The sequence below is a fragment of the Prinia subflava genome, chromosome 31 (genome assembly GCF_021018805.1).
Source record: "Prinia subflava isolate CZ2003 ecotype Zambia chromosome 31, Cam_Psub_1.2, whole genome shotgun sequence".
Classification (NCBI taxonomy): domain Eukaryota; kingdom Metazoa; phylum Chordata; class Aves; order Passeriformes; family Cisticolidae; genus Prinia; species Prinia subflava.
Window position 1 is genome coordinate 363,846 of NC_086277.1, and position 25,656 is coordinate 389,501.

General features: G+C 51.3%; 2 protein-coding genes across 2 annotated transcripts in view; one reads left to right on the forward strand and one right to left on the reverse strand.

Moving 5' to 3' along the window:
- Window positions 1-19,624, forward strand: part of SMG5 (SMG5 nonsense mediated mRNA decay factor) — a 30,648-nt gene extending 11,024 nt beyond the window's left edge. Inside the window, exons 6-22 of the mRNA XM_063420551.1 lie at window positions 962-1,051; window positions 1,942-2,020; window positions 2,587-2,712; window positions 3,144-3,212; window positions 5,093-5,301; window positions 5,430-5,567; window positions 6,572-7,273; window positions 10,197-10,366; window positions 10,633-10,708; window positions 11,542-11,717; window positions 12,066-12,224; window positions 12,450-12,509; window positions 13,298-13,457; window positions 13,818-13,908; window positions 14,397-14,471; window positions 14,761-14,899; window positions 15,283-19,624. Coding sequence (XP_063276621.1) covers window positions 962-1,051; window positions 1,942-2,020; window positions 2,587-2,712; window positions 3,144-3,212; window positions 5,093-5,301; window positions 5,430-5,567; window positions 6,572-7,273; window positions 10,197-10,366; window positions 10,633-10,708; window positions 11,542-11,717; window positions 12,066-12,224; window positions 12,450-12,509; window positions 13,298-13,457; window positions 13,818-13,908; window positions 14,397-14,471; window positions 14,761-14,899; window positions 15,283-15,366 — 2,603 coding nt within the window. The 3' untranslated portion in view covers window positions 15,367-19,624. The remainder of the gene's footprint in view (window positions 1-961; window positions 1,052-1,941; window positions 2,021-2,586; window positions 2,713-3,143; window positions 3,213-5,092; window positions 5,302-5,429; window positions 5,568-6,571; window positions 7,274-10,196; window positions 10,367-10,632; window positions 10,709-11,541; window positions 11,718-12,065; window positions 12,225-12,449; window positions 12,510-13,297; window positions 13,458-13,817; window positions 13,909-14,396; window positions 14,472-14,760; window positions 14,900-15,282) is intronic.
- A 4,959-nt stretch (window positions 19,625-24,583) lies between these two features.
- BGLAP (bone gamma-carboxyglutamate protein) lies at window positions 24,584-25,501 on the reverse strand. Its single transcript, XM_063420287.1, is given in 5 exon segments — window positions 24,584-24,716; window positions 24,851-24,917; window positions 24,999-25,043; window positions 25,322-25,456; window positions 25,459-25,501. Coding segments are annotated over 5 exon segments (423 nt in total).
- Window positions 25,502-25,656: the final 155 nt, after the last annotated feature.

Consider the following 25,656-nt stretch of genomic DNA (forward strand, 5'->3'; position numbering starts at 1 on the left):
TGACTTACAAAGACGTTTCTATCAGCAGCAGTGGGACTGAAAATCAGATTTAGGCAATATTATGCATCAGTCCAGAATTCTGCCACTGCAAAGCCCCAGGTTCTTTGTCATTGGCTGTGTGGCATCCTTTTTATAGCAAGCATGACTGTCCCACAGTCACGGTCTCGTGAAGTGTGTGGTAAGTGTGTCAGCTTCTTGATGGTGAACATGTGGGAGTAAAGACAAGGAGAAAACAGAGCTGTGTGGAAAGCAGCTCTTGGAAGTGTGGCACAGGTACACGTGTCTGACGCTGCAGCCTGCAAGCTGGTGAAAACTGTTTGGCATTAGTGCTGCATATGAATCAGCCTAAGAATGGCATTGCAAATAAATGTCTTGTGGGGGTAGTAGGAGTGATTTACCTGAGTGGTGGGAGAGAAATGTGCTCACCTTTTCACAGTGCTGTCACCTAAGGTTTCCAGAATGCCTACATTTGTCAAAAAAAAAAAAAAAAAAAAAGAGAGAGAGAGAGAAAATAAATAAAGTTCAGTCTAGCCACAGTCAAGTATTTTATAAAGTTAGTTGACTTAGATTTCACACCCTGCTGTACTAGAATATAGTCTGAGGTACAGGAAAATGGAACACAGCTCTGAGTTACTTCAAGGATAGATGAATCAGCACTTCACACATGGAGCAGAAGAATATTTTTGTTTTGTTCATGTGATGCTGCAAGTGTGGCAGGTTCTGCCCTCGGCTGAAAAGGGCAGGAGTTGTGGTGTGTGGTGTGAGCAGGTAAAAGAAAAGTGTTTCAGACAGGCCTGGCAAACCCTGTGTGCTGCAGTGTTTGCCAAGAGCAGTTCCTTGGTGGATTTGTTGACTTGGCTAGTATTTCAAGTTTTGTGGTATTTTTAATAGAGAAACTGTGCTGCTCTGCAGCAGATGCTGCCCTTGGGTTTCTGATGCATGGTGTGTGGTTTCCTCTCAGCTCGCTATCAGAACGAGCTGGCAGGCGTGGACACGGAGCTGCTGGCTGAGCGATTTTACTATCAAGCCCTTTCTGTTGCACCGCAAATTGGTGAGTGACTTCCCATGAATTCATAGTTGGTACAATCATGTTGCTGCAACATAAAAACAATGTAGTACTACACTGGTTAGGTTTATATCCTGCAGCTTAGAGAGGACTGGTTTTATCCTCTGGTCAAAGTTCTGTAAGAACTTCTCTTGCTGGCAAGCCAAACAGAGGAGTTAAAGCCAGGGTGCTCTTTGCCAGTGACTTCCCTTTACTCAACTGGGAACCTCTGAGAAGCTCAGACTTCCGTGACTGTGGTGATGTTGTACCTGTGGGCTAAGGGCAGATCCAGCTCTCCATTGCTAGGAGCAGAGCATTATCAGTCACCTTCCCCTTTTACCCATGAAAGAAACATCTCATGTACTGCTTCCTCCTTCAAAAGTGCCTCCTTCTGGGAACACATCAGTGCCAGAGTAGAGGCCCTGTCATACCTTAAAGTGTGTGATTCCAGCCAAATGTTCTCAACACACTGTCTTTGCAGAGTTCTTACTGAACTGTTTTAGAGGCCGTTCTCAAATAAAAGTGGCAAGAGTTTCTGTACTACAGGAGCTGGAATAGAGCTCTCAGATGCTGATAACATGACATTTCTGTCAGGGAATATGGAGTTAAGGCCACACTACTGTTAATACAAAGGAGGAGGTGTTGTTTGCTCTTCTCTTTTATATAGATAGATGGCACAAGGTGGGGAGGACCAAAAAGCTCTGTAAAATGGGAAAGAAACACTGGATGGTGGAAGGATTGAGTAGTCTAGACCTTTGTACTGCAGCTTTACCACTTTTTGTTTCTCCTGGCTTCCCTCCTGTGTGGAAATGTGGTGAAAGGGAAAGGATATAATTTCTATCCAAGGCCATTGCAGAATTCCAAGTGAATTCCATTTCCCCTCTCCTTCCTGACAGGAATGCCCTTCAACCAGCTGGGGACATTGGCAGGGAGCAAATACTACAATGTAGAAGCAACCTACTGCTACTTACGCTGGTGAGTTCCTGCAGATCTAGATGTCCTGGGCAGTGAAGCCTTGCACTGCTGCTGTGGGTGCCAGACCCCATTGTCCTTACTTTGAACTTGCCACTGTTTTTGGCAAATGAATTGGCAAATGAGAAGGGAAAGAGATGACTTTGGTGTGCCCTTGAGCAGGACTGCTGGTAATGAGGGCGAGCCTCGGTCAAACCAAACCAAATCACCTCTGCAGGGCTGCACTGGAGGGCTTTGTCCAAGTGCCTTGTGTGAGCTGGAGAGCCAGACTGGAAGTGGATTGAAAGTGCTGAGAGTGGCACTCTGTGGTGTGAGCTGGGTGGAATTCCTGGCTTGAAGGCACTGATTTGGGAATACATGTAAGCAGGGCAGGTGGAAGCTGTGAGGCAACTGAAGTGCAGTGTGCAGCCATCGGTGGGAGTTTAGTTGTCCAACGTGTTCAGACAGCAGCACTGGGTACCTGTCCTCATGCCTGTATGCCTGAATAACTTGCTAGTGAGTTAAAGCCATAAAATGTGAGCGGCCTTGTGGAGAAGTAACTGTGGCTGTGTCCTGTTTTGGTGCTTTAGTATCCAGTCTGAAGTGTCTTTCGAAGGTGCCTATGGGAACCTGAAGCGGCTGTATGACAAAGCAGCCAAGATGTATCATCAGCTGAAGAAATGTGAAACCAGAAAGTTGTCTCCAAGCAAGAAAAGGTAAGAAGGGAAAGAAAAGGAGAATTTTCAGTGCTACTAGTGTATCCTCTGAGTTGAGAGTAGTGTCTTTATGGGAAGTGGAGCTGGGCCAATGAGCACGGTGACTGTTCCCAGAATTTTGAGAGCCCCACTCTAGATCCCATTCTTGCTCTCTTGGTTCATAGTTTCAGGAGAAAAGCTGAATGCTGGCCAGGTGTAGAGTTTGCATTGAGAGTTTTTTCTCACTCTTGCCTGGAGTCGGGGACTGTTCATGAGGGTTGTGACATATTGGTGAAAGTTGGCAGTATATAAACTGTCTTCTTTCTCTCCAGTTTCATCAGAATGGACTTTTCAGTTGAGACCTGATTTACCTGTTAATAGAGCTCTGTCAGCCCAGCTCATCTCTGTGATGGGGCACCTGCTTTACAGTGTTTTCTCCTCCATCTTTTTAGAGGAAAAGACATTAAGAGGTTGCTGGTGAGCTTCATGTACCTGCAGAGTCTTTTGCAGCCAAAGAGCAGGTAAGATTATGGTAGATTGTATTTTCTACTGATAACTCACAGCGGCAGGCACTTGGAATTGGGATAGTTTCCTGTAGGATAACAGTGTCTGTGCTGAGGCTTTCTGCCAAAAGACCCAAGGCTTTGGACTATCTGTGCATGGAGCATGAAGATTGTGTTTTCAGGGGAGGCTGAAATACCAAAGGGTTAAATACTTGTGACTTGTCTAAATCAAGCCAGCCTGAGTGTGTGTTGAGCTCCTGAGCCTTGCAGCTGTCTCGATGCTGGACTGTGCCTTTGGTGTTTACTTACCCCATGCAGTCATCAGATGCTTTTTCCTGGCAAGCCCTGTGTTCAGGCTGATGGGACAGCAAAGAGTTGCTGTCCACACATGTGGGGCTGTTCACTGCACTTGGAGGTCTGTAACCAAACACCTTGTTCAAACAAATGCCAAATCCTGACTAGAATAAATGGGAAGCTTTATATAGCTGTGGGATTTTGGGGCTTTTAGACATTTTTGTTGGATTTTCTCTGTCTCTGCTGGAGGTTTCAGGTGATTTTAAATAAACCTCTTACTGCTTGAAACAGAACAGGTGTTTTAAAGGGCTTAGATTCAAGCTGCAGTGAAATTCATCCTGGAATGGTTCAGGCTGGAAGGGACCTTCTGCGGGTCCCATACTTCCCCAAAGTAGTCTTCACTATGAAAGCAGATGCAGATGTGAAGTTGGATGAGCTTGCTCAGAGCCTCGTCACACTGAGTTTTCACTGGATCCAAGGACAGTAATCCCACACCTTTCTGGTCCCCTTCCCAGTGTTTGACAGAATTCTTTTTCCCTTGCATCTAATCTCATTTTTTGTTTTTGTACTGTGTACCCATAATTTCTCTTCTTTTTGCTGTCCACCACTAAGGAGAGTCTTACTCAGTCCTCTGTAATCATCTATTTGGCATCTGGAAACAGAAGACACCCCTCCATGCCTTCTGTTTTTCAGGCTGAACAAACTCGATTCTCTTTGCCTCTTTCATGTTCTCTCATCATGTTCTCTGTTCCTCTGCTGGACTAAATCCAGTTTGTCAGTGTGTTTTTGTTTGGTGGGGTTTTTTTCTCCTGGGGACCCAAAGACCAGATACAGTGCTCCAGATGCCACCTTGTGAGTGCTAAGTGAACAGGCAGAACACATCCTCAGCGTGCTGGCTCTGCCCTTGCTCATGCAGCCCAGTATGGAATTGGCTTTCCAGTACTGCCTTATACTGAGGTGGAACCACAAGGCTCCTCTAATAGCCACTCAACGTGCATTTAGCACATAAGAAATTTGGGACTGAATTGAATTGAATACTTCAATTTCCCAAGCACACTTTCCCCTGAAAAGGCTTGCTGGAAGTTTCAAAGGCAGCTCTGTTTTGTAACTAGGAGGCTCCCACAGCCCATTGGATTGATCTCATGGACACTTCCTTTGAAGGACTGGGTAGCTGTGGAGGATTTTGGAGTATTCTGGGCTGCAGGAGAGACATGGGAGGAGGAAAAACTGAGTCCTGTGTGTGTGGCAGTGTAATACTTTTCACTGAGCAGTGCATCTAGAACTTTTGCTCCCTTTAGCATTTAAGTGCCTTGTGTATCTTATGGCCACTGCTGAGCTCCCAGGGGAAAATTAATCTGGTTTTCGGTGACCCATCTCCAGGTATTGTTTGTCTTTAGTTTAGCAGCTTTAAAGAGGAAAACATAATCTGATTAATGTTACTTACTTCCCATTGCTGTTGTTGCCTGCAGTATATTCCCTGGTGCTTCATCCTGCCCAGTGCTAAAGACAACCTAACTGCTAGTTTTGGTTCAGTTTCTGGGCAGACATTCCAGGAGCATGAGTCTTGATTTAATAATTCTTACTCATTTTTCACTCTTTTTAAGCTCTTTGGATTCTGAGCTGACGTCTCTCTGCCAGTCTGTGCTGGAGGATTTCAACCTGTGCTTGTTCTACCTGCCCTCTCCTCCTAATCTGAGCTCAACTAGTGAAGATGAAGAAGAGTATGAGAGTGGCTACTCCTTCCTTCCTGATCTCCTGATCTTTCGCATGGTGATCATCTGCCTTATGAGCGTTCACAGCCTCAAGAGGGCAGGTAACCAGTGCTTTGTTTGGAAATTTCGTGGTGAGCAGCACAGTTAGGTTGGAGATGCTGTCTGAGCTGGCGTTCATGTTATGGTGTAGTGCTCACTTCCTCCATCTCACTGTGCTGTCTGCTTGCAGGTTCCAAGCAGTACAGTGCAGCCATTGCTTTCACGCTGGCCCTCTTCTCTCACCTGATAAATCACGTCAATATTCGCCTCCAGGCTGAGCTGGAAGAAGGGGAAAATCCTGTCCCAGCCTTTCAGAGTGATGGCACAGGTAAGAGAGTAGAGACAGCAGCACCTGGATCTCCCAGCCTGCCTGCCTGCAGGGCTGTCTTTTCCCTTTCTCCCCTTTCTACCCTGGGCATGGGTTTTGTAGTGCACAGGTGTGTTGATCTTTTATTTCTGGTCTCAAATCCCCGAAGATGGTTGATGTGCTGAGTTGTCTCCACTTGGATGCTCTTTCTGAGTATCTCAATCACTGCACGATGGACATGTTGCTTTCCTTATAAGGATTTTGCTTTCTGTATCTCTTGGCAGCTCATTCATCATCTGTTTATCCCAATCTGAGACTTAATTCTCTGTCTCTGTTTGCTGTTGTTTACTGGCTGCTTTCATCTTCCACTGAGGAGATGATCTGGGGTAAAACACCTGGGCTGAGGGAGGTGGAGGGAAGCTTGAGTGAGGCTGAGGGAGACAGGCCCTCTCAAGCACACCTCAATTCTGCTCAGGCAAGGGTGGCTCTTGAATTTCTTGGGGATTTTATTGAGCAGCAAATAAAACTGCTAAGCATTTTCCCTGAAAACAGTCCACTTGCAATACCTCACTGAAAGCAGGGTGAGGGAGTTTCTGGTAAAAGCAACGAGTGACCCCTCCTCTGCAGGTTTTGAAGCTGTCACGGTGATCCAGGGCTGCTAGAAAGGTTCCATGCATGTTCAAGAAAGGGTTTGGGTCAGGTCAGTGTAGTTACAGCGCACATGTCCTTGTCCTGCTCGGTGGGTCACTCAGCTCTTTGACTGTAGAAAGTTGGGGAGTAGAGTTAGGATTCAGCTGTGTTTAATGCTGGTTTAGCAGCCTCGAGCTCTGAGGCTGCCTGGTAACAGGGTGGCCCAGCTTGGGCAGTAGGAATCCCAGCTTCCTTGTTGCTTTTAGAAAGGGTGGAAGACACGGATGGAAGTGGTGGCTGAAGTTTGCAGCCCTTGTTTCCTGGGCCCAGGGCTGGCAAGCAGCAGCCTGTGGAACACACTGTGACTTTAACTTACGTTCTCCCTGTAAATACAGATGACCAGGAGCCACGGGAGCCTGTGAACTCAATTGAGAAGGAAGCTGAAGCTGAGTTGGCCAATCATCAGCCCAGTGAGGAACAGCGGAAGAATGACTGCAAGAAAAGCAAAAAATACTCTCGTCTCTCCTGTCTGCGCCGCCGCCGCCACCCCCAGAAAGTCGATGAGAGCGACCTGAGTGAGGGCTTTGACTCTGACTCCAGCCAGAGCTCCATCAAGGGCAGTGATGGCTCAGAGAGTGGTTCAGAGAAGAGTGATGAGGAAGCAGAAGCTGCTTTTGATGTGGAGACAGACTCTGACATGAACAGCCAAGAATCTCGGTCTGACTTGGAGGACATGGAGGATGAACCGGGTGAGGAGGGAAGCAGCCAAGGCAAAAGTGGGCCCAAAGGGGCCTTAAAGAACTGTGTGGATAGCAGTGGGCTGGGGGACTTAAAGAGCCCAAGCATCTCTCGAATTGAGGCTGTGGATCCAGCAGTCAATGGGCCAGCTTCCCTGAGTACTAATGATGCAAGCATAGCCAGTAATCTCCAGGCCATGTCCACCCAGCTGTTCCAGACCAAACGCTGCTTTCGCTTGGCTCCCACATTCAGCAACATCCTCCTGAAACCCAACACTGAACCACCTGCCTTGAAGGACGGGATAGAGAGCAAGCCATGTGTCAATGGAGATCTAGAGAAGCCCAGCTTGGCAGACCAAGGTAAGGGCCTTGTTACTGCAATTATGTGTAGAAAACTGCAAACTATAGCAGTCTGTTTGCTAAATTCACCATTTCCCATGATGCAAGCTCTCCTTTGGATAGGTTTGGAGGACCAGGTTGCCCAATTAGTGGACAGGCCTTGGGGTTGGACATTTCCTGACAGAGGAGCTTTACTCTTTACTTTTACTGCCCAGTATGCAGGAATATGTGCACTGAACAAAGGAAACACTTGTGGCCAACCAGGGTCACCAGAATAACTGCTGTTCTGCAGACTAAATGTTGAGCCACTGTGATAATCACAGGCTCACAGTTTGGTTTATTTGGAAGAGACTTTAAAGCCCATGTCATTTCATCTGTCTTGCACTAAGTTGTTCCAAACTACATCCAACCTGGCCTTGAACACTTCAGGGATGGGACAGCCACAGCTTCTCTTGGCGACCTGTGCCAGAGCTTCACCACCCTCACAGGGAACAATTTCTTCCTAATACCACATCTAAATTTACTTTCTTTCAGTGTAAAGTCATTCCCCCTTGTCCCCTCCAGGACCTTGCCAAAGTCCCTCACCAGCTCTCTTGGAATCCCTTTAGGCAGTGGAAGGAGCTATAAGGTCTCCCTGGAGCCTTCTCTAATTGGAGCACCCCCAGCTCTCCCAGCCTTGTCTCCAGAGCAGAGGGGCTGCATCCCCTGGATTGTCTCCGTGGCCTCCTCTGGACTCACTTCAGTAGCTCCATGTCCTTCCTGCGCTGGAGGCAGCTCTGCAAGGGTGGTCTCAGCAGAGCAGAGGGGCAGAATCCCCCTCTTCACATGCTGCCTACACTGGTGGGGATGAGCCCAGGACGGTGTTTGGTTTCTGGGCCCCCAGTGCACGTTGCCATGGCATGCTGAGCTTCTTGTCAAACTATCCCCCAAAAATTCTCAGGGCTGCTCTCTATCCATTCTCCCCCAGCTGGTGTTTGTGCTTGAGGTTGCCCCAATACAAGTGCAACATTTCTCCTTGCCCTTGTTATTCCTTCTGGGGTTGGCACAGACCACCTTTCCAGCCTGTCCAGGTTCCTCTGTTGCCGTCCCTCCTCTCCAGTGTGTGACCCCACCACACAACTCAATGTTTTCAGCAAACTGGCTGAGGGTGCACTTGATCTGTCTGTGACACCAACGAAGATGCTAAAAAGTGCTGGTCCCAACCTCTAAGGATGCCCCTCTTCACTTGGACATTGAGCTGTTGGCTGCAGCTCTTTAACTATGACTGTCCAGCCAAGTCATTGTCCATTAACTGGTCACACATCACATCCATGTCTCTCCAGTTAAGAGACCAGGTTGTTGTGCAGGACAGTGTCAAATGCTCTGTGCAAACCCAGGTAAGATGAGGTCGGTTGCTCTTCCAACATCCTCAACTGCTATAACCCCATTGTAGAAGGCCAGAGAATTTTTCAGGCACGATTTGCTATAGTGAAGCCATTTTGGTTCCAGAGGATAATTCCAGCAGGTATTAAAGATTGCATCTTCCCTTTTCCCTTTGGGAAATATCTAATCAGAAACTTAGTGTTGTTTCTGGTGACAGACAGGGCAGATGGAGGACAGGAAGTTCTCCATGAGATGACCGATTATCAGTCCAGTGCTCATGTAGAAGTTTGTGTGGAAGGTGTGACCCAGGTGCATGTGAGAGGTGTTGAGGGCCTCTCTGTGACCCACTAGATGTGGGTCTCACTGACTGTTCCATCCTGAACCCCTGGGATGGAGCAGGTGGAGCTGCCGTGTCTCCATTACCCCACAACTTACACAACTGAGTGATGTTCTGGGCAAAACAGCTGGAAAGGCAGATGTGATAAACTGCAGGGAATTGTTTGTATTTTACATAAAACTACATGGGCCTGTTCAGTCTTGTTTTTCATCCCTCCTGGCTTCTCTGGAGCAAGGAAACATTCTGCCTCCTGCTGCCAAATCCAGCTGGCCTACAGCACTGGCAAGATTCAGGTTTTGCCTGGGCCAGCATTTGAAGGCACAGTATTAGATCATATTAATGTTGACTGGCTCCTGGGACTGCTCCATGGCCACGTGAAAGAGATGGGGGGTAAAGGAAGAAACAAATGGGCTTTGGTCTTTTTAACCCTTTCCCCTCAGTGGTTATCTCGCTGTTGCAGCTCCAGGAACATGTGGCCACAATACCTTTACAGGTGTGGAAAATGAGAGATGGAATGAGTTCACTGTGTGCTTTTTAGCTTTGAGCTCTCCTCCAGTGTGTTGTATCCAAACTGCTTTTTTGTGGTGTAACACTGTCAGTGGTGGGTTCTGAATAAATCACCTCCTTTCTTGTGATTCCAAGGGTTTATGGAATGCCCATAGCTGTGCTAACAGGAAGCAATGGTAGCACTTGAAATAAGGGGCTGTAGCAAAACAGTGTGGTTGATTCCCAACTTGACCTCAGGTCACTGGTGTCACATGTGATTCCACTGGCAATGGCTTTGAGATCTTCAGATCTGGAGAGTTAGAAGAGTGCAAAGAATATGTTTGGTATTTAAGATTCTCTGACTCACAGGACAGCCCTGCCATTTTCTCCTCCTGCCTGGCTCAAAGCTGGGAGCATGTTGGCCTCACAGCTCTGTTCCCTTCAGGAACTGCTCTGGTCCTTGTGCTGGCATGTGCTGCCCCACTATGTCAGCGAGCCTTTGGGGGCTGCTACAGAGGTTAGGCATTGATCAAACCTTCACAGGGAGATTTTAACCCTCTTATCCCAAGGAGGAAGGAAAGGCAGGGCTGATACACTCTAGTAACAGCACAGGGGACAGGGACTGGTTTGTGAGGATGTGTGGAGGCACCAAGTATTTCAACTCAACTGTTACCAGCCCAGTGCTGTTCTGGCACCACCAGGGCTTGGCATCTCTGGGGGTTTAACATCTGCCGTCTTGTGCTTGCCTCTGTTTTCCAGATGATGTGTCTGACTCTGAAGAAAGCATTTCAAGTAACAAATCCTGCAGAAATGAGCGATCCCTTCAGGAGAAGTTGGAGATTGTGACCAATGAAGGGCTGCTCCTTACTGTCAAGGTGTTCCTGGACTGGCTGAGGACAAACACAGACCTCATCATTATGTGTGCTCAGGTGAGGATGGTGTCAGGGCTCTCTACAAGGCTGTATCTGGTCAGCTTACCTGGGCTGGTTGCAGCCATGGCCCCAGTCCTGGGCAGAGGGTGATGCTATGTTCCCCACCAGCTGACTTAAGCTAATCTGGGCCTAAGAAAGATGATGAAGTTTACTCTTCATAAAGCGTTCTCAGGGTTGTGAGATGCTGGAAGGCCTAAACTGCCTAGTTGTTGTACATGTCTGTCTTGACATTTTCTATGGCCTTTTGTGTTCTTTTCCTGCAGAGCTCTCAGAGCCTGTGGAACAGGCTGTCTGTGCTCCTGAACCTTTTGCCTTCTGCTGCAGACCTGCAAGAATCAGGTACCAGAGAAAGAAGTGGCAATGTCATTTTTCATCAGTGATTCCCAGGGTGTGTGAAAGCCCAGGGAGGAAGATTTCCTAGTAGCAGTTTTTATAAACACAGTAGGAAGTAACATGTGAATATGCTGTTTTTTTGTTTAAACACCATTCCAGTATGTATATTCCTATATATACACAGTATATGTTGGAATATATGTATACATTCCTATACTGTCCCACAGTCTTTAGAATCATATAATCATAGAACATCCTGAGATGGAAGAGACCCCTCCTCGCTCCAGGATTGAGTTCATCTCCTGGCCCTGACAGGACAACCCCAAAAATCACACACAAAAATGATATATTAATACATTAATATGGTTGGAAGCATACTGAAACACTGACACCTGCATGTGAGAATCCGTGTGTGGCCAACAGGAGTGAAATTCACTGCCAGTGGCAGGAGTAAGGCTGTGATTTTGCCATGATAATCCTGGAAAACAGTTTCAGAGCTCCAGCTGCTCATGATGTGCCCTGTGCCTCTTCAGGGCTGAGCCTGAAGTTGCCAGTGGTTCATGAGAAGCAGAGTTTAAACAGGGTTGCTCATCAATTGGAATAGGTGGGAAAGCTATCCCTCCAAACAGATGATTTCCCAGAGTCACTTGACAGATTGTTTGTGAGAGTTGCTCTTTGTATTGTGGGTGGTCTTGTGGTTCCTCCTTAAGCAGGTGCTCACAGAACATGTGTCGTTAATACCTCTGCCTGTGACCATTACAGATCATGTGCCTTAAAGCAGTTCTCCTCTTAGCCTCCTCATCAGTTGTTTTGCTCTCCTTCTTGTCCCTCCTCTCCAGGGCTGGCCCTGTGTGATGAGGTCAAAGACATGCTGAGTGATGCTGAGCTCCCAGACCTGAAGGCCAACCTGCTGCTCCCTGAAGATGTGGCCCTGCGCAATCTGCCCCCTCTGAAAAACGCACACAAGAGGTTTAACTTTGAGCAGGACCGGCCCATTTTCTCAGCAGTTGAGGAGGTGAGTTGGGGTAAATCCTGAAAAAAATTAGACCTACATTGTTGTGTTATGTGATTCCTTTTCCTAGCACTGAAGGCCTGATCAGAGGTTTATGGAGCAGCTGTGGCAGGGTGCTGCTGAGGTTTCCTAAGATTTTCTTGGGTTGAGGAAGCTTGGACTGCTGGCACCCCTGAACCTTCCAGCCAGCTGTAGTCTTTCCTGCAGTCTCTTGACTTTAGAAGGGATCAGAAACATCCATCAAAACCGGGCATTTAATATCAGTTCCTGCCTTTTTCAAAAGTGTGAGCTGCAGGTCGGCACTGCCTCAGTGGTTGCAGTGGCTGGTGAGTGCCTCCTGCTTCCTTGCAGTCTGTCGTGCGCATCTGCTGCATTCGGAGCTTTGGCCACTTCATCACTCACTTGCAAGGCAGCATCCTGCAGTTCAACTCGGAGCTTGGGATCTTCATCAGCATGGCACAGTCAGAGCAAGACAACTTGCTGCACCAGGCCCAGGCCCAATTTCACATGGTGAGTTGGTAGAGGTGAATGAATTCTCTGTACTTGGCAGAGTTTCCTGTAGGTCACTACTAGGCTGTAACTGTAATCATAGATCTTTGGGAGGAGATGAAAGTCCTGTTCCTTAAAGCTATTCCAGTATCCCCTTTTCACTCTGGAAGTGTTTCTGGAAGTGTATGCTAGCGTCAGCTGGTGTGTTTCCTGCTAACTGATATGGAAGTTTGGTTTTGCAACTAGGCTGCAGAGGAAGCTCGTCGGAACAGGCTCATGAGAGACATGGCTCAGCTTCGACTGCAGGTAGGAGATGCCAGTTCCAGCCTGGAAACCAGCAGGGCAGTGGCTGGAATGTCAGAACCTGGGAAGGGAGGGGGGTCCCCTCCAACAGAGGCAGTAAGCCCATTCTGCATAGACTGAACTGTAGAACGTCTCAAGTTCGAAGGGATCCCATAAGGATCATGGAGTCCAAGTCCCTGCTCCTTGTAAGGCTACTTTAAACTGAATGCCTTCTTGAGCTCTGGCAGCTTGGTGTGACAACCACTTTCCTGGGGAGCTTGTTCCAGGAACCAGCCACCCTCTGGGGGAAGAGCCTTTTCCTAATGTTCAGCTTGAACTTGCCCTGATGCAGCAATGAAGCTAGAAATGAAATGTACCATCTCCTCATGTCCTATTGCTAGTCATTGGAGAGAGGAAGTCAGCACCTCCTGCTAGCTGACCCTCTTGAGGAAGTGTGGGCTGTGATGGGGCAGTCACCCTCAGCCTTCTCTGCCCCAAGCTGAGCAAACTGAGTGACCTCAGCCACTTGAGGCCTTTCACCATCCTGATCATCCTACTCCGGACACTCTGTAATATTTTGATGGCCCTCTTACCTCAAGGTGCCCCAGACTATTCACAGTACTCAAGGTGGGGCTGCACTGGGCAGTGCAGAGTGGAACCATCTCCTTTTGCTGACCTTCTTGCATCCAGCCCTCTGTTCTGTATGCTCGGAGGTTCAAGGGCCTGGTGGAGCTTTGCAGGTCAAATCTGCCCTGTTTGATGGTCTGTTTCAGCATAAATGTGAAACAAGTGTCTTTGCATGTGTGTTCCAGCTGGAAGTGTCTCAGCTGGAGGGAAGTCTCCAGCAGCCCAAGGCACAGTCAGCCATGTCTCCTTACCTTGTTCCGGACACCCAGGCCCTCTGCCAGCACCTGGCTCTGGTCAAGCAGCTGGCCACTAGTGGGAGGTTCATAATTATCATCCCTCGAACAGGTATGGGTACTCCACAGCAGGTCACTGTCAGTGGCTGCCTGTCCCTTCTGTGCTGGGAGCAGGCCCCAGGGGCCTGGGGGGTGGCTTTGCCCTCCTCCTGCCCTTATCTATGACTTCATCTGGAACAGTTGCAACACTCTTGATGTGTTGCTTTTGGGGCCAGTTCTGTGTGTGGTCCATGGTTGGGATTTTGACAGACTGGGTCAGAAGAGCTGAGAGGAGAGAAGTCCTGTTCCCCCTCTGCCTCTCCTTTGGCAGCTATTTATTGGACAGTGTTCTGTGGAATGTTCTCTGAATTCATTTGCAGAAGTAGAACTGTAAACAAGATCGTTTTGGTTGTTTGTGTTTTTTTCCTGTTAGTTATCGATGGCCTAGACTTCCTGAAAAAGGAGAACGCCGGTGCTAGGGACAGCATTCGGTATCTGGAGGCAGAATTTAAAAAGGGAAACCGGTGAGAGCAGGAGAGGGGTGGGACTTTCCCCTTGTTTTTGGAATGGGTGGGCTTTGGGTGGGAGTAGGCTGTGGATCCCTTGGAGCAGAATGAGTAATGGGCCAAGGAAAAGCCAGAGTGGAGTTGCATCTCTGTTACTGTATAAACTGGAGCAGTGACCTTTGCCACTGCACTGGGAGTGCTGGAAGAGCTGGATTGTGCCTGTGTGCTCTGCAGAAACACAGCTGAGAGGACAAACTCAGGGCTGGTGAGGCCAGTGTCAGGGCTGGTGGGCTTGAGACATGTGATATTGTGAGCAGCATGCGGGGAATGGTGGTGAGGCAGGGAGATGATCGAAGGGATTCACAGGGGATTCCTTGCTTGGACCTTTGGGTGTTAAATTTGGGTTGGTAGAAGCCCTGCAGCACCCAGAGGAGCTGCTGTGGAGCACTGACTTTAGCCTGTGTGACAGTCTCCATATGAGCTCAGAGACTCTGCTTTCTCCTTAGGTACATTCGTTGCCAGAAAGATGTTGGGAAGAGCTTTGAGAGGCATAAATTGAAGAGACAAGATTTAGATGCTTGGTAAGATTTCAGTATCTGAAGGTATCTGAGCCCAGTCTGCAGCAGGCAGGTGGCCTTGGGGAGAGGTGTTAGCACTCGGACCCATTGCAGAGCTTGTTCTGTGTGAGTAATGATGAAATTCCTTGGAGACAAGGACAGCCACCTGTGTATGTTCCACGAAGCACTCTGTGCTCAAAAAGGTCTCAGCAAAGTCCTTAACAGGAGCAGAAAAGCAGCCTTGCTTCCCACTTACCATCCCAAGCAGATGTCATCTTCCTGCTGACCTTCCCCTCTGTTTCTCTTCTGTCAGGAATCTCTATAAAATACTGGACAGCTGCAAACAGCTGACAGTGTCCCAGGGCAGTGGAGAGGACGACACCACGGGAATGGTCACCATCATCACGGGCTTCCAGCTGGAGGACCCGAGCTTGTTCTCAGTGCCCATGCAGGTCAGTAGCTCTTGTCTGGCTGAGCTGAGCCATTCTGCTTCCTAGCAAGGATGTAATAGGATTGATTGGCAAAAGATTCTTTTATTTTAATTTTAATTTTTTTTTTGCCTTGGCTAATAAGTGGCCTGGTTTCCCCAAAGTTACTTTATATGTTGAGATTCCTTATTCCCTCAAGGCTTCTTGATTTTATGGTACAGAGTGGGCAAGTGAGAGAATTTAATTTCATGTCTGTGCAGGCCTCTTGTACCAGAATAATGAGAATTGGGAGGATTTGGCCTTCCAGCTGTGCCAGGCTGCCAGAGAGTGCCCAGGTTGGGAATGGCAGCTATCTTGACCGGGCAAGTTAAAAAGTAACCACCTGTTTTGTCTGTGTTTGCTTCCAGTCTGCCATCCAGGCAGCCGCCAGTGCCAGCATAGAGATAAAAAATGTTCTGGAATTCTACAAGCAGTGGAAAGAGATGGGCTGATGGTCAGAAAGGCATCGGGTTGGTGAACCTTTCTCTCCCCCTCTCGCAACGTGCAGCGTCTGAACCAAGGAAACAACTATCTGGGCGACACTTAAGACACGAAGAAGCAGCAACAGCAACAAAAATATCTACCCAAACGAATTAAAAAAACAAAAATCCAATGTGGGCACGCACACTGACACCCTCCACCTGCATCCTGAGCAGACGGCTGTACAGCTCTGATGGCGCCAGCTGCTCTGAGAGAGGCCCTTCGGTATGGCCGGGGCAGAGCTCTGCCCTTCTCCCAGTCAGCAGAGATGGGCGAGAGACGGGCAGTCCTTCATCCCCCTTTTTCCTCCCAAAGCTTGCTTGGCCAGCAGAAGCAGGCTGGTGGTTCAAAGCATGGACTTAACTTCAGCAAAACCAAACCAGTGCGGCAGAAACGGAATCCTCCGGCTTGGGAAAGAAGATCCAAAGAGTGTTTTGCTCTTTGTTCAGCAATCTGGGGACAGGAAAGCAGATAGTATTTCCCCCCCTCCCCATTTGAATGAATTATTTTTCAAGGGTTTCTTCCTTTTAATTTTTAGTTTTTATATCTATATGAATAATATTAAAAAAAAAGGAAAAAGAGGAGTTCCTTTGGGGTTTTGGATACCCTTCCAACATCAGAAAGAAAAGGAAACACTATTTAAAAGGGGGGGAAAGCTCTTAATATAATTTTTTTTGTCTTAGACCAAGCATATTTATTTCCTTTCCCAGGCCCCCATGGAGCGGGCTCAGTGCAAAGTCATCTTGGCCTGTGAGGAGGGAGCAGCCCCATGTTGCACTCCTTTCTCCCTGGGAGCTGCACGCTTCATGAGCAGTGTGAGCTCGACCATGCTGCTCCAGGGAGGCCACAGGACTCTGTGCCTCCATCCCCAGTTTCTTCCACTTTGCATTAGACCTTCAAGAAAAGGAATAATCCAGCAGAACTGCTGAAAGAGAGAGAAGAGCTGGGTGGGATTCACACACCATTAAGGCTCAAATGCTTGGCTTGAGCACTGCAACTCTGGGATGGAGCAGATGTCTTCAAAGGACCCAAAGCCTCTTTTTCATCTTTTCTTTTTTTCCCTTTTTTTTCCCCACTAAATCTTTCAATAGGGTGTGGAGGAGGAAGGAGAATCTCAAAGCCATTATCTTCTGCTGGTTGTTTGATGCACCACTGCTGCAATGCTGTGCTAGAGATGGTGACAGAGCTGAAGTGTTTGTGTCCCCCTTTCTCACGTCCTTGTGGGCTGGCAGAGGCAATGCCATGACCGCTGCTGCCTGGGAGCACCGAGCTCATGGACTGTTCTGTGCTTTTCCCATCCCAAACAGCAGGGCTGATGCTACCTGGACGGATGCTGGAAGAGCTGGTTCCTCATGTGACCTGTGAGGGATCCCACAGACCTCCATCCTGACAGCATCTCGCGCATCCTGAGCCTGCCACGCTGTCACTTGGCCGGTGCTTGGATAGGAAAGTTGCAGGTTGCTCATAGGGCAGCAGCAGAGGGGCTGGGCAGTCTCTTCATGCTCCCCTCTGTGTGCCCACGGAACAGATGTCTCCATCCACATGAACCAGCAGCAGCTATGCAAGTACAAACCACTGAAGTCTTCTGTCTGTGTTCTCACGTGGGCCAGCCAGAAGCTGCTACAGCCAGAGCGTAGCATGAGAAGCTGAGTCACATACTTCATTCTGTGCAGGCTCCGAGCATGGTGTGTTGTACTGCAGGGGCAGGATGTTCCTTGTTTTCAGGTAAAAACTAAAAATACCAGCAGTTACCAGAGGATTCATTTCTGTTCCAGTTCCAGCTCCTTTACAGCACAGCAGAGGGAAATGCCAGCCTCCGCGGTACAGCTGGTCCATCCCTGGAGGCTGACAGCCTGGTTGTGAGAGACAGGAGCTTCCCTGCAGGATCTTCCCTTTTACAGCTTCTCCTGAAACTCACAATGCTTTGCTTGGCTAAGCCAAGAAGAGGTTGTATGCAGGACAGCGGGTCAGAGACTCCAGCACATCTTGGGGATTCTTGGAGATCTGAGATGGGTTGTAAAGCTCCCAGTCACTCTCCAGTGGTTTGATTTGAAGCCATTTGTTTGTGTAGCTCATTATTTCAATGGGGTGGAAAAAGAGAAGGGAATCACCTTTTGGGACTGTTCTTGAGGTGAAACCCTCCTTGTCTGGTGGGGGGCACAGAGAGGTGATGTGCTCTGCTTTTTCCTGCTGCTGAAGAAACCTCCCCTGATCCTGGCTGCCAAGTACAGCAGAGGATCTGGAGGTCATAGAGGCTGAACCCAGTGTGAATGTCCTGAGAGCCTCAGTGCCATCCTTGTGGCTGCACTCGGGGTTGGTGAAGAGAAGCATTGCTGGGCTGTGGTCAAAGCAGTGATGAGCTGGGGGCAAATCTTCAGCTTCACTCCGGGTTGAGCATTCCTTAGGTCCTGGCTGGATCTTGAGGGGAAAGAAGAGCAGTACAGGTAAAGCAGCAGTCCAGAGGGAATTCCTGTCTCATTGATGGCAAGTGTTTCAGTTGACAGCAAGTGTTTTCAGTTCTTGCAGCTCCCACAGCTGAGCAGGGTGGCAGCTGGGACCCAAGTGCAGCATTGGGCAGGCTGAGGAGGAGCTGTGTTCTGAGTCACTGGGGCCTTCTGTGGGCACAGGATTGCAGTTTAAGAACAAAAGTAAATAAACTCAATTTCTGTAACCAGAGGCAATGGAGCTGCTATGACCCCATGTGGGGCTGCTTGGCGAAAGCAGGGGCTGCTCACAGCTATCCCTTAGTCACTGCTCTGCTCCCTTGGGGGTTGGTTTAATATTCCAAGGTTTTGCATACCTTGAGAAGAGAAAGAAGTCCTCACCATGCAATGGGGAATCCTGACTGTCTCCATGGCACCTTCCATTCTGGGCTGGATGGGGAGGGATTGTGACCTTAAAAAGGACACCTAAAGGGTCCATGTGCTACCCTCCTCCTCTCCAGAGCATACAGCTGTGCTTGAGGACCTAGTGAATGGTTTTTGGATTTGCATCCCCAGTCAGAGATACCCAGAACTGAAAAACTGGGAAGGCTCCATGGTGTGGGAGCAGTGTGGCTGCAGGGCAGCCTTGGGGAGATGGCATGTGGTGTCCTCCAGCAAGTGTGGCCTTCTGAGGGGACTCCATGTGCCATCCCCAGGATTTGGGTAAAGGAAGGCTCTTCTCTGGCCCCATCCCACCACTCAGGATGAGCTGGAGTTTCCTCCTGGAACAGATATGCTCTGTCTAAGGGCCATTGTGTTTCTCCCCCGCTATGGTGGTTGCTAATACAAAGTGGATCTTGGGGTGGAAGCAAAGGGGTGGTCTGTGGGAGGCTCTGTGCAGCCTGTGGTTGCTGTGGTGCTGCAGCTCCTGAGATGCTCCTGTGAGTGCTGCTGTGGCTCCCTGAGAGCCCCCACCCTGTGCATCCTGGTCCAAACCAGAACCGTGAGCTGCCTCACCAGGAGAGTATCATGCAGGATGGAGACTGCAGGCTCTGGCCATGGCTCTTCCCTGCAGTGCTGCTCCTGCACCAACTCCAGGCCTGCCCCGTAGCAGCTGTAAAGCCAGTCCCGTAGTGCCCGCTGTGCTGGGAAGAAGAGCAAACAGAAAAACCATCTTGTGGGGCTGAAAACAAAAGAGTTTTCATGTGTTCTGGTATGTTTCTTGGGTTTGGTTTTTCTCTTCATTACCGCCCTGTTGAGCTGTTGTGGGTTTTTGGGGTGACCCCATGCTGGGAAGACACTGGTCTGTGGTGGCTGAGGCTGGCTGGGCTGACCCCAAACCATGGTGGACAGAGTCACTGGTGCTTGTTGGGCTTCTTGCTCCATGGTTTCCTGGGCTGTTCAAGTGGCTCCTCTGCTCCCATTCTTGCTTGGCTTGAGGCCACTCGCAATGCCTTGGGTTTTTGTCTTGCATCTTCAGTTTAGGGCTCTTTTCCTTCTTGGTGTGCAGCAGCACTAGCCAGCCCTGCCAGGGTGGGGACAAGGCAGGCTGGGACAGGGGCCATGTTGCTGGCCTTGCTGCTCTCAGAGAGGGGACTGTAGGGTCGAGGCAGGGACACTCGCCTCTCCTCAGCCCTCATGTGGCACATGGGCTTGCAGAGCTAGGGAGGATCGCTCTCATTGAGGGACAAGGGGACACGGGGCCCAGCTGGGTGAGGAGGGGCTGGGGCTCCCAGTACATCTGACCATGGTCTGAACACAGCGAATGGCTTAATAAAATACCAGATGTTTGTACTTCGTGTCCTGTGGTTGTTCCCAGCCCATCCCACCTTTCCTGCGCAGCCCTGGGGGGCTGAGTGCATATTCCATCTGTAATTCCACCCTTGAGCATATGCTTTGCTGACCAAACTTTCCAGTAAAGAAGTGCAGGTGGGTTCTTCCTCATTCTTGTGATGGGAATAGCATTTCCCTTGCTGCCTTTCCAAGAGGGTAGGCTGGGGGCTGCATGCTGGAGATTGGGCTGTGTGAGGGTCCCACTATGCCCTGGTGCCAAGGGTAGCTGAGGGATAGGGAGAGAAAATAAATCAGTATTCCTGCCCTGAAAATGTTGCTGTCAAAGCTCCCTGATCTGCTTCCCCTGGGGGGAACACCGAGCTGGGCACTGTCATAATTTTCTCTCCCTCTTAGGTTGTTTGGAGGCTGCCCCCAGTGAGGTCAGAGAGGGGTTGTGAAAAGGCAAATCCGGCTTCAGTCTCCAGTAGGGAAATGGGCCAGGGGTGAGATCTGTCCTGTCCCAACACTGAGCTGGCAGAAAGGGACTGTTACTGCTGGCTCCATCCCCTTGAACTGGGCTGGGAATGCTTTTTCCAGCTTGGAAGGGCCGTGCCTAGAGGCTGCCAACGCCGTAACAAACCCTGAGCCTCCGTCATCGGTCCGGGCAGGATGGTGTTGCTGTGGGTTGTCAGTAGGTGGGGGTGTGTCCCACAGCCCTTGCATGGGAACGGAGAAACTGGAGCAGGAAAAGGCCACAACAGTGGTCAGGGGCTGGGACTCCTGGTCCTGCTCGCTGGGGAGGTGAATCCTCAAGGACCCCCAGGAGCTGCTTTCCAGCCCCACTCACTGCCTGGTCCCCTCCTTTTCTGTGCCTCTGCTTCCCACTTCTGGTATGGTCCTGTCATTCCCCTGCCTTGAACATCTCCCTGCCTGGGTCTGCTGTGCCTCATGGGATTATTTTGGAGGGACTGCTCAGCACCAGGGTCTGCAGCCCAGTGTGGAGACCTCTAACCCTCTCTTTAGCCTCCTGCCAACACCCCTGGGGAAAAGTGACCTCCCCTTGGCTGGGGTCAGCAGAGCAGCAGAGCCCTGGTGTGGGCCAGGCTGCACCTCGGGCTCTTCAGGACAGGTATGTGGTGTTTTTGAGCTGCTAAGTCCTCTGTCCCATGAGCTCCATCCAGCTGCAGCATGGACCTTCTGCTGGCATTTGCCTCCACGGAATAAGCGGGAGCCACTGCCAGGTCAGTTTTGTTTCTGCAAACTTGCTTTCTCCACCTCTTCCTTCACAGATCTCTGGCAGGACCCTGCAGTGTGACATGGTGGGTGTTATTGAGACCCCCTGCATGGACCTGGCTTTGTCACCTGCCGTGGCTCTCCCAGCTTGGTGGCATTTAAAGTCCGGTGCCCAGAGCTGCCTTCCAGTGGCCCCTGCAGCGCTGGAGGCTCCCTTGTGCCCCCCATCCACAGGAAGGGGTTGTGTCTTCAGTGGGGATTTGAGGCCATCTCAGCCCAAGCAGGGCCGTGGCAGGGCTGGCAATCTGTCCAGCACAAAGTTGCCTTTGAGCCCCTGCAGGGGCCCCGCCTGCCCCTTCTGCCAGTAAGGGGGAGCTGCCAGGGAGGGACCCAGAGGGGCAGCCAGTGGCAGGACCGAGACCCCTAGCCCAAAGGAGGAGGCTCTGCAGGGCAGCTGTGGGAGGGGATGCCCACATGGCCACCGCACCACGGGTGTTTCTTGCCAGCACCACTCTGGCTCTTGCTCAGTGCAGAGCAGCAGGGAGTTTGTCCAGATATTTTTGGATCATTTTGGGTTTTCCTTCCTCTAAACCACTGTGTGAGTTTTGGGCTGAGGGGTGAGTGTTGTTGCACCCCTCGTGCTGCTGAGCTGCTCTCCCTGTTGCCCCAATTTCCACAGCTGCCCAGTTCAGGGTCCTTCATCAGGCCTAGCATAACAAGGGCTGGGGCTTAGGGGCCTGCAGGGTGTCTCTGGGGGCCTTGTTCCTGCTCTGGTGATCCTAAGCCTGAATCTGCCAGGGACATCTGTAGGGTTGGGAGCCTCTCTAGGGAGAGGGTGTACAGTGGTGTAGGGGATGAAGCAGACCTCATTCTTTCCTGCAGCCTCCACTCCTGACCCTAACGTGCTCTCCCATTCTGGGCCTGAGGTCCTGATCCTGTCCAGTCTCTGGAAGAGCCAAACAGAAAGCAGGCTTTGCTGCATGCAACTTGAAAAAAGCTGGGAGCCTTCCTGGGTGTGTCTGTCCTGGCTCCTACAGCCACAATCCCCATCCCCCTGTGGGCTTGGTCCTGAAGATCCAACCTCTCTCACCCTGAGTGCTGGCCCCCCATGCTGCTGGTAAAGCTGGCCCCCCATGTTGCAGCAAGTCTTCAGGGTCCACCAGGTGCCTCGGGGATGTCTGGCTGGGGTAGGGGGAGGCTCTGTCCCCAGGTTTCTTCCCCCAGTTCCCGCATCCAAGGTGGGAGATCACCTGGACTCCCCATGAAACCTTGTGAGATACTCCCAGCCCACCTCGCCTCAGTTTCCCCACTCACCACAATCCCAAAGCAGCTCTCGGGCTGCCCTGCTCCCCCTGGGGTGTCCCTGACTAGTCCTGCTGTCCCCATAGATCTTCTGGGAAGATGGGATTGTGTTGGGGTACTGGTGCCTTAAGAGCTCAGCCCTTCCCTGTGTCCTCAGCTCCTTTCACATGATGAATGAGAGCCCTGGATACACTTCCTGCTCACCGGGTGGGGATGGGGACAGGGATGGAGATGAAATGGGAATAGGAATGGTGATGGGTGTGGGAATGGAGGTGTGATGGGAACACAGACAAGGATGGGAGTGATGAAATGATGGGATGGGAATGGGGGCAGGGATAGTTGTGGAGATGGGGACAAAGAAAGGCTGGCGATGGGCTGGAGATGGGATTAGGGACAGGGTCTGGGACAGAGATGGGGTTAGGGACACAGACACGGACAGGGATGGGGATGGGGAGGGGATGGAGATGAGGATGGAGTCAAGGATGGGGATAGGGACAGGGACAGAGCTCACCTCAAAACATACTGTGCCAGCAGGTGTTTCATGTGGCACTGCCTGGTGCTCTCATCCTCCCTGGAGATCTGGGCCCGCCACTGGCCACTGCTCATCTGCCTGCTGCTTGTCTGCCCCATCCCTTTGCCCCTGAGCTGCTCCAGCCTGGGAGAGGCTCTGCAGAGGTGGGCTGGCACAGGGATGGGCCAGCACAGGCATAAGCTGGCACAGGCATAGGCTGGCACAGGCATAGGCTGGCACAGGGAGCTGCAGGTCCCATGACACCGTGTACCTGTCACAGGCTGCATTTGCCTGTGTGGTGCCTATGCAATGACAGACTCTGGTGTCAGCAATGTCTAGTGCTGTTGCTTTGTCCCTGTGGCTGTTCTGAACTTCTTCATCTGCACTGACCTCTCTTGCTATTCCCAGTATGTTTGGGATGAGGAAATTCGTGCTGGAGGTTTCCTCCTTCTCAGCTTTTTGGTCCTCCTGGTGATTTCCCCTGCTCAGCCCAAAAGCCAACATTTTTCCCGCACTCACTGTGGAAGCTGACAGGTGTCTGTACCCCCCACCCTTTCCCCCTTCACAGCTTCTCCAAGCTGGAGCATCCCCAGCTGAGCAAGGCGCTGCAACTTTCGTGTGCCCCTTCCTCTACAGCAACATCCTGCTCTTCTGCCTGGTGAGTCAGGGGTGGCCCAGGGCAAGTCAGGTGCCCTCACCACATGGGTTCCAGGGTGCTTCCACAGGGCTCCCTGCTGGTTGCTGCTGGTGTGACTGTGCCTGGAGTGAAGCTGAGGCCAGCTACTGCCACTGCCTCTTCTTTGCACTGCTCACCAGCTTCCTCACCACATCCCACCTGCCCAAGTGCCTTGTGCTGCTCTGGCTGCATCAGTAAGCAGCAACCCCCAGTGCCCCTCACTGCCACGGCCCCTGTCCCCTGCCCCCAGAGCAGCCCCTTGCAGCAGAAGCTGTACAAGGAGCCCCAGCAGCCACAGGTGATGGCCTCTCAGCCTGGCAGGATACAGCCACCAGCTTTCCCACATCTGTTCTGTGTTGGAAACCCCCTTGCAGGACATCCCTGTGTTCCCCCGAAGGACATCCTCTGTGATGTCTGCAGGCTTGGCTGTGGGGCTGCCTGAGCCCCACCAGGATCCCAAGCACCTTCGGCATTGCCAGGCTGGCCCTTGTGGGCAGCAGTGCCATCATGAGTGCCTTAGCAGGGGCTTTGCCCCAGACCCCCGGTGGCTCTGGCTGCTCCCCAGGTGTCCCCACTGGGGCTGGACACTGCAAGCAGCCATGACACTCTGTGTGAGCTGGGGTGCAGAGCCTGGGAGAACCCAGCATCCTGGCAGCCTCTGTGTGGCGGGTGTCTTGCAGTGTCCCTCTCTCGACTCCCTCTGTACCCAGTCTGTGCCTCAGTTCTTCCAGCGCAAACCAGTAGTGATTCCATGATTTTGGGGCAGGGACATGTCATCCTATGTGGGGACCCAGCAGTGTAAGTATGCATGTGTGTGTCAAGGTTAATGAGTGATTAAGGTGTTTTGTGATGAAATTCCTGGGCAGGCCACAGGATCCTGGGGTGCATGGAGCAGCTCTGCTGTTCCCCAATAACCCCATGCTTGGGAGAAGCAGCTTTAAATTAAAGTGGAATAATGATGGTGCAGCTCTGGGCTCCTCACTGCTAGGAGCAGGATCTGGGGGTGACAGCACTGATCCTCCTTGAAGCCTGGAGGGGCACAGGGAGGGAAATCAGGAGTCCTCAGCTGTCTGGGGTGGGGTGACATGGGGCACATCCACTGCAGCCTCCCACCCACACACGCCCCAAGCTTGGGAAGGAACTGACTCCACCATTTGCATTTATTTCTTTTCAGGGCTAACAAGAAAGGGTAAGAGAGTGAAGGTGTGGGGGGGCCCTGATGCAGGTTTATAGGAGCTCAGCCCCTGCCCCAGAACAAGGGGTGGCTGGAGCTACATGAGGCCGTAGTAGCGCCGATAGGCCTCCTGGAACCCAATCTGGTCAGCCAGCTCATCGCAGTCGGGGTTGAGCTCACACACCTCGCGCTTGGCCTCCAGCGGGTTCCGTGGGGCTCCATAGACACTGCTGGGGACAAATGGGGGACCCAGGTGGTGTTGGGGGTTCCCACGGGAGCTGGAGGCTTCTGGGGAGGGGCTGAGCCAGCAAACCTCCCCTTATCTGGGGGCCACGATCCCTCACCCAGCAGGACCAGACACTACCTGTCATAGCCGTAATTCCGCTTCTGTCTCTGCACCACCTCAGCGCTGGCACGTCTGGAGACGAAGGCTGCAGGGACAGTGTGGTGGGTAAGGGGGTCACGTCCCCCTCTCCCCAGGGTAGCGGGGCCGAGCAGCTGTGGTCACTCACCTTTGGAGCTGGGTGAATCGTTGGTGCTGGTGGAGCCATCGGCAGCTGGGAGAGATGTGGAGGGGTGGGTGGGCTCAGGAAAGCCCCAGGTGGGCTCAGCTTTCACCCCACTCCTTTTGGAGCTCAGATCCTTCACTGAGACCCCCAATCTCCTGAAGGATTCTGCTCTCTCCTCAGTATCCTGCTCCCCATCTCCCTGTTGCAGCCCTGTGCCCACCACCCCAAGGCTCAGCAAATTTTTCCCAGTCCCTTTGCTCCCTCCAGAGCACTTCCCAGGGTACAGAATCACCCCATTGTCCCCATCAGCCCTGGACCCCCCGTACCTCTGCGGCAGAGACCAAGGGTGAGCAGGGCCAAGAGGGTCAGCAGGACGACGGACTTCATGGTGGCTCCCTGTGCTGGGCTGAGTGCAGCCCTGGCTCCCTGGGTATCTTTATAGGGTCCTGTGGCCTTGGCAAGGGCGGGCACGGCCCCACCAGAGTTATTTCCAGCACATCCGCCATGGCCGGAGCTGCCGGCAGAGGTGGCAATTGTGGTTTGGGATGAACTTGGTCCCCCTATGCCCAGCCAGAGCCCACAAAGGGAGGGAAAAGTGACCCCAGGCCAAGGGGGTTTTGTTGGTGGGCCCAGCCCTGCCAGCCTGGCAGCACCCAGTCCC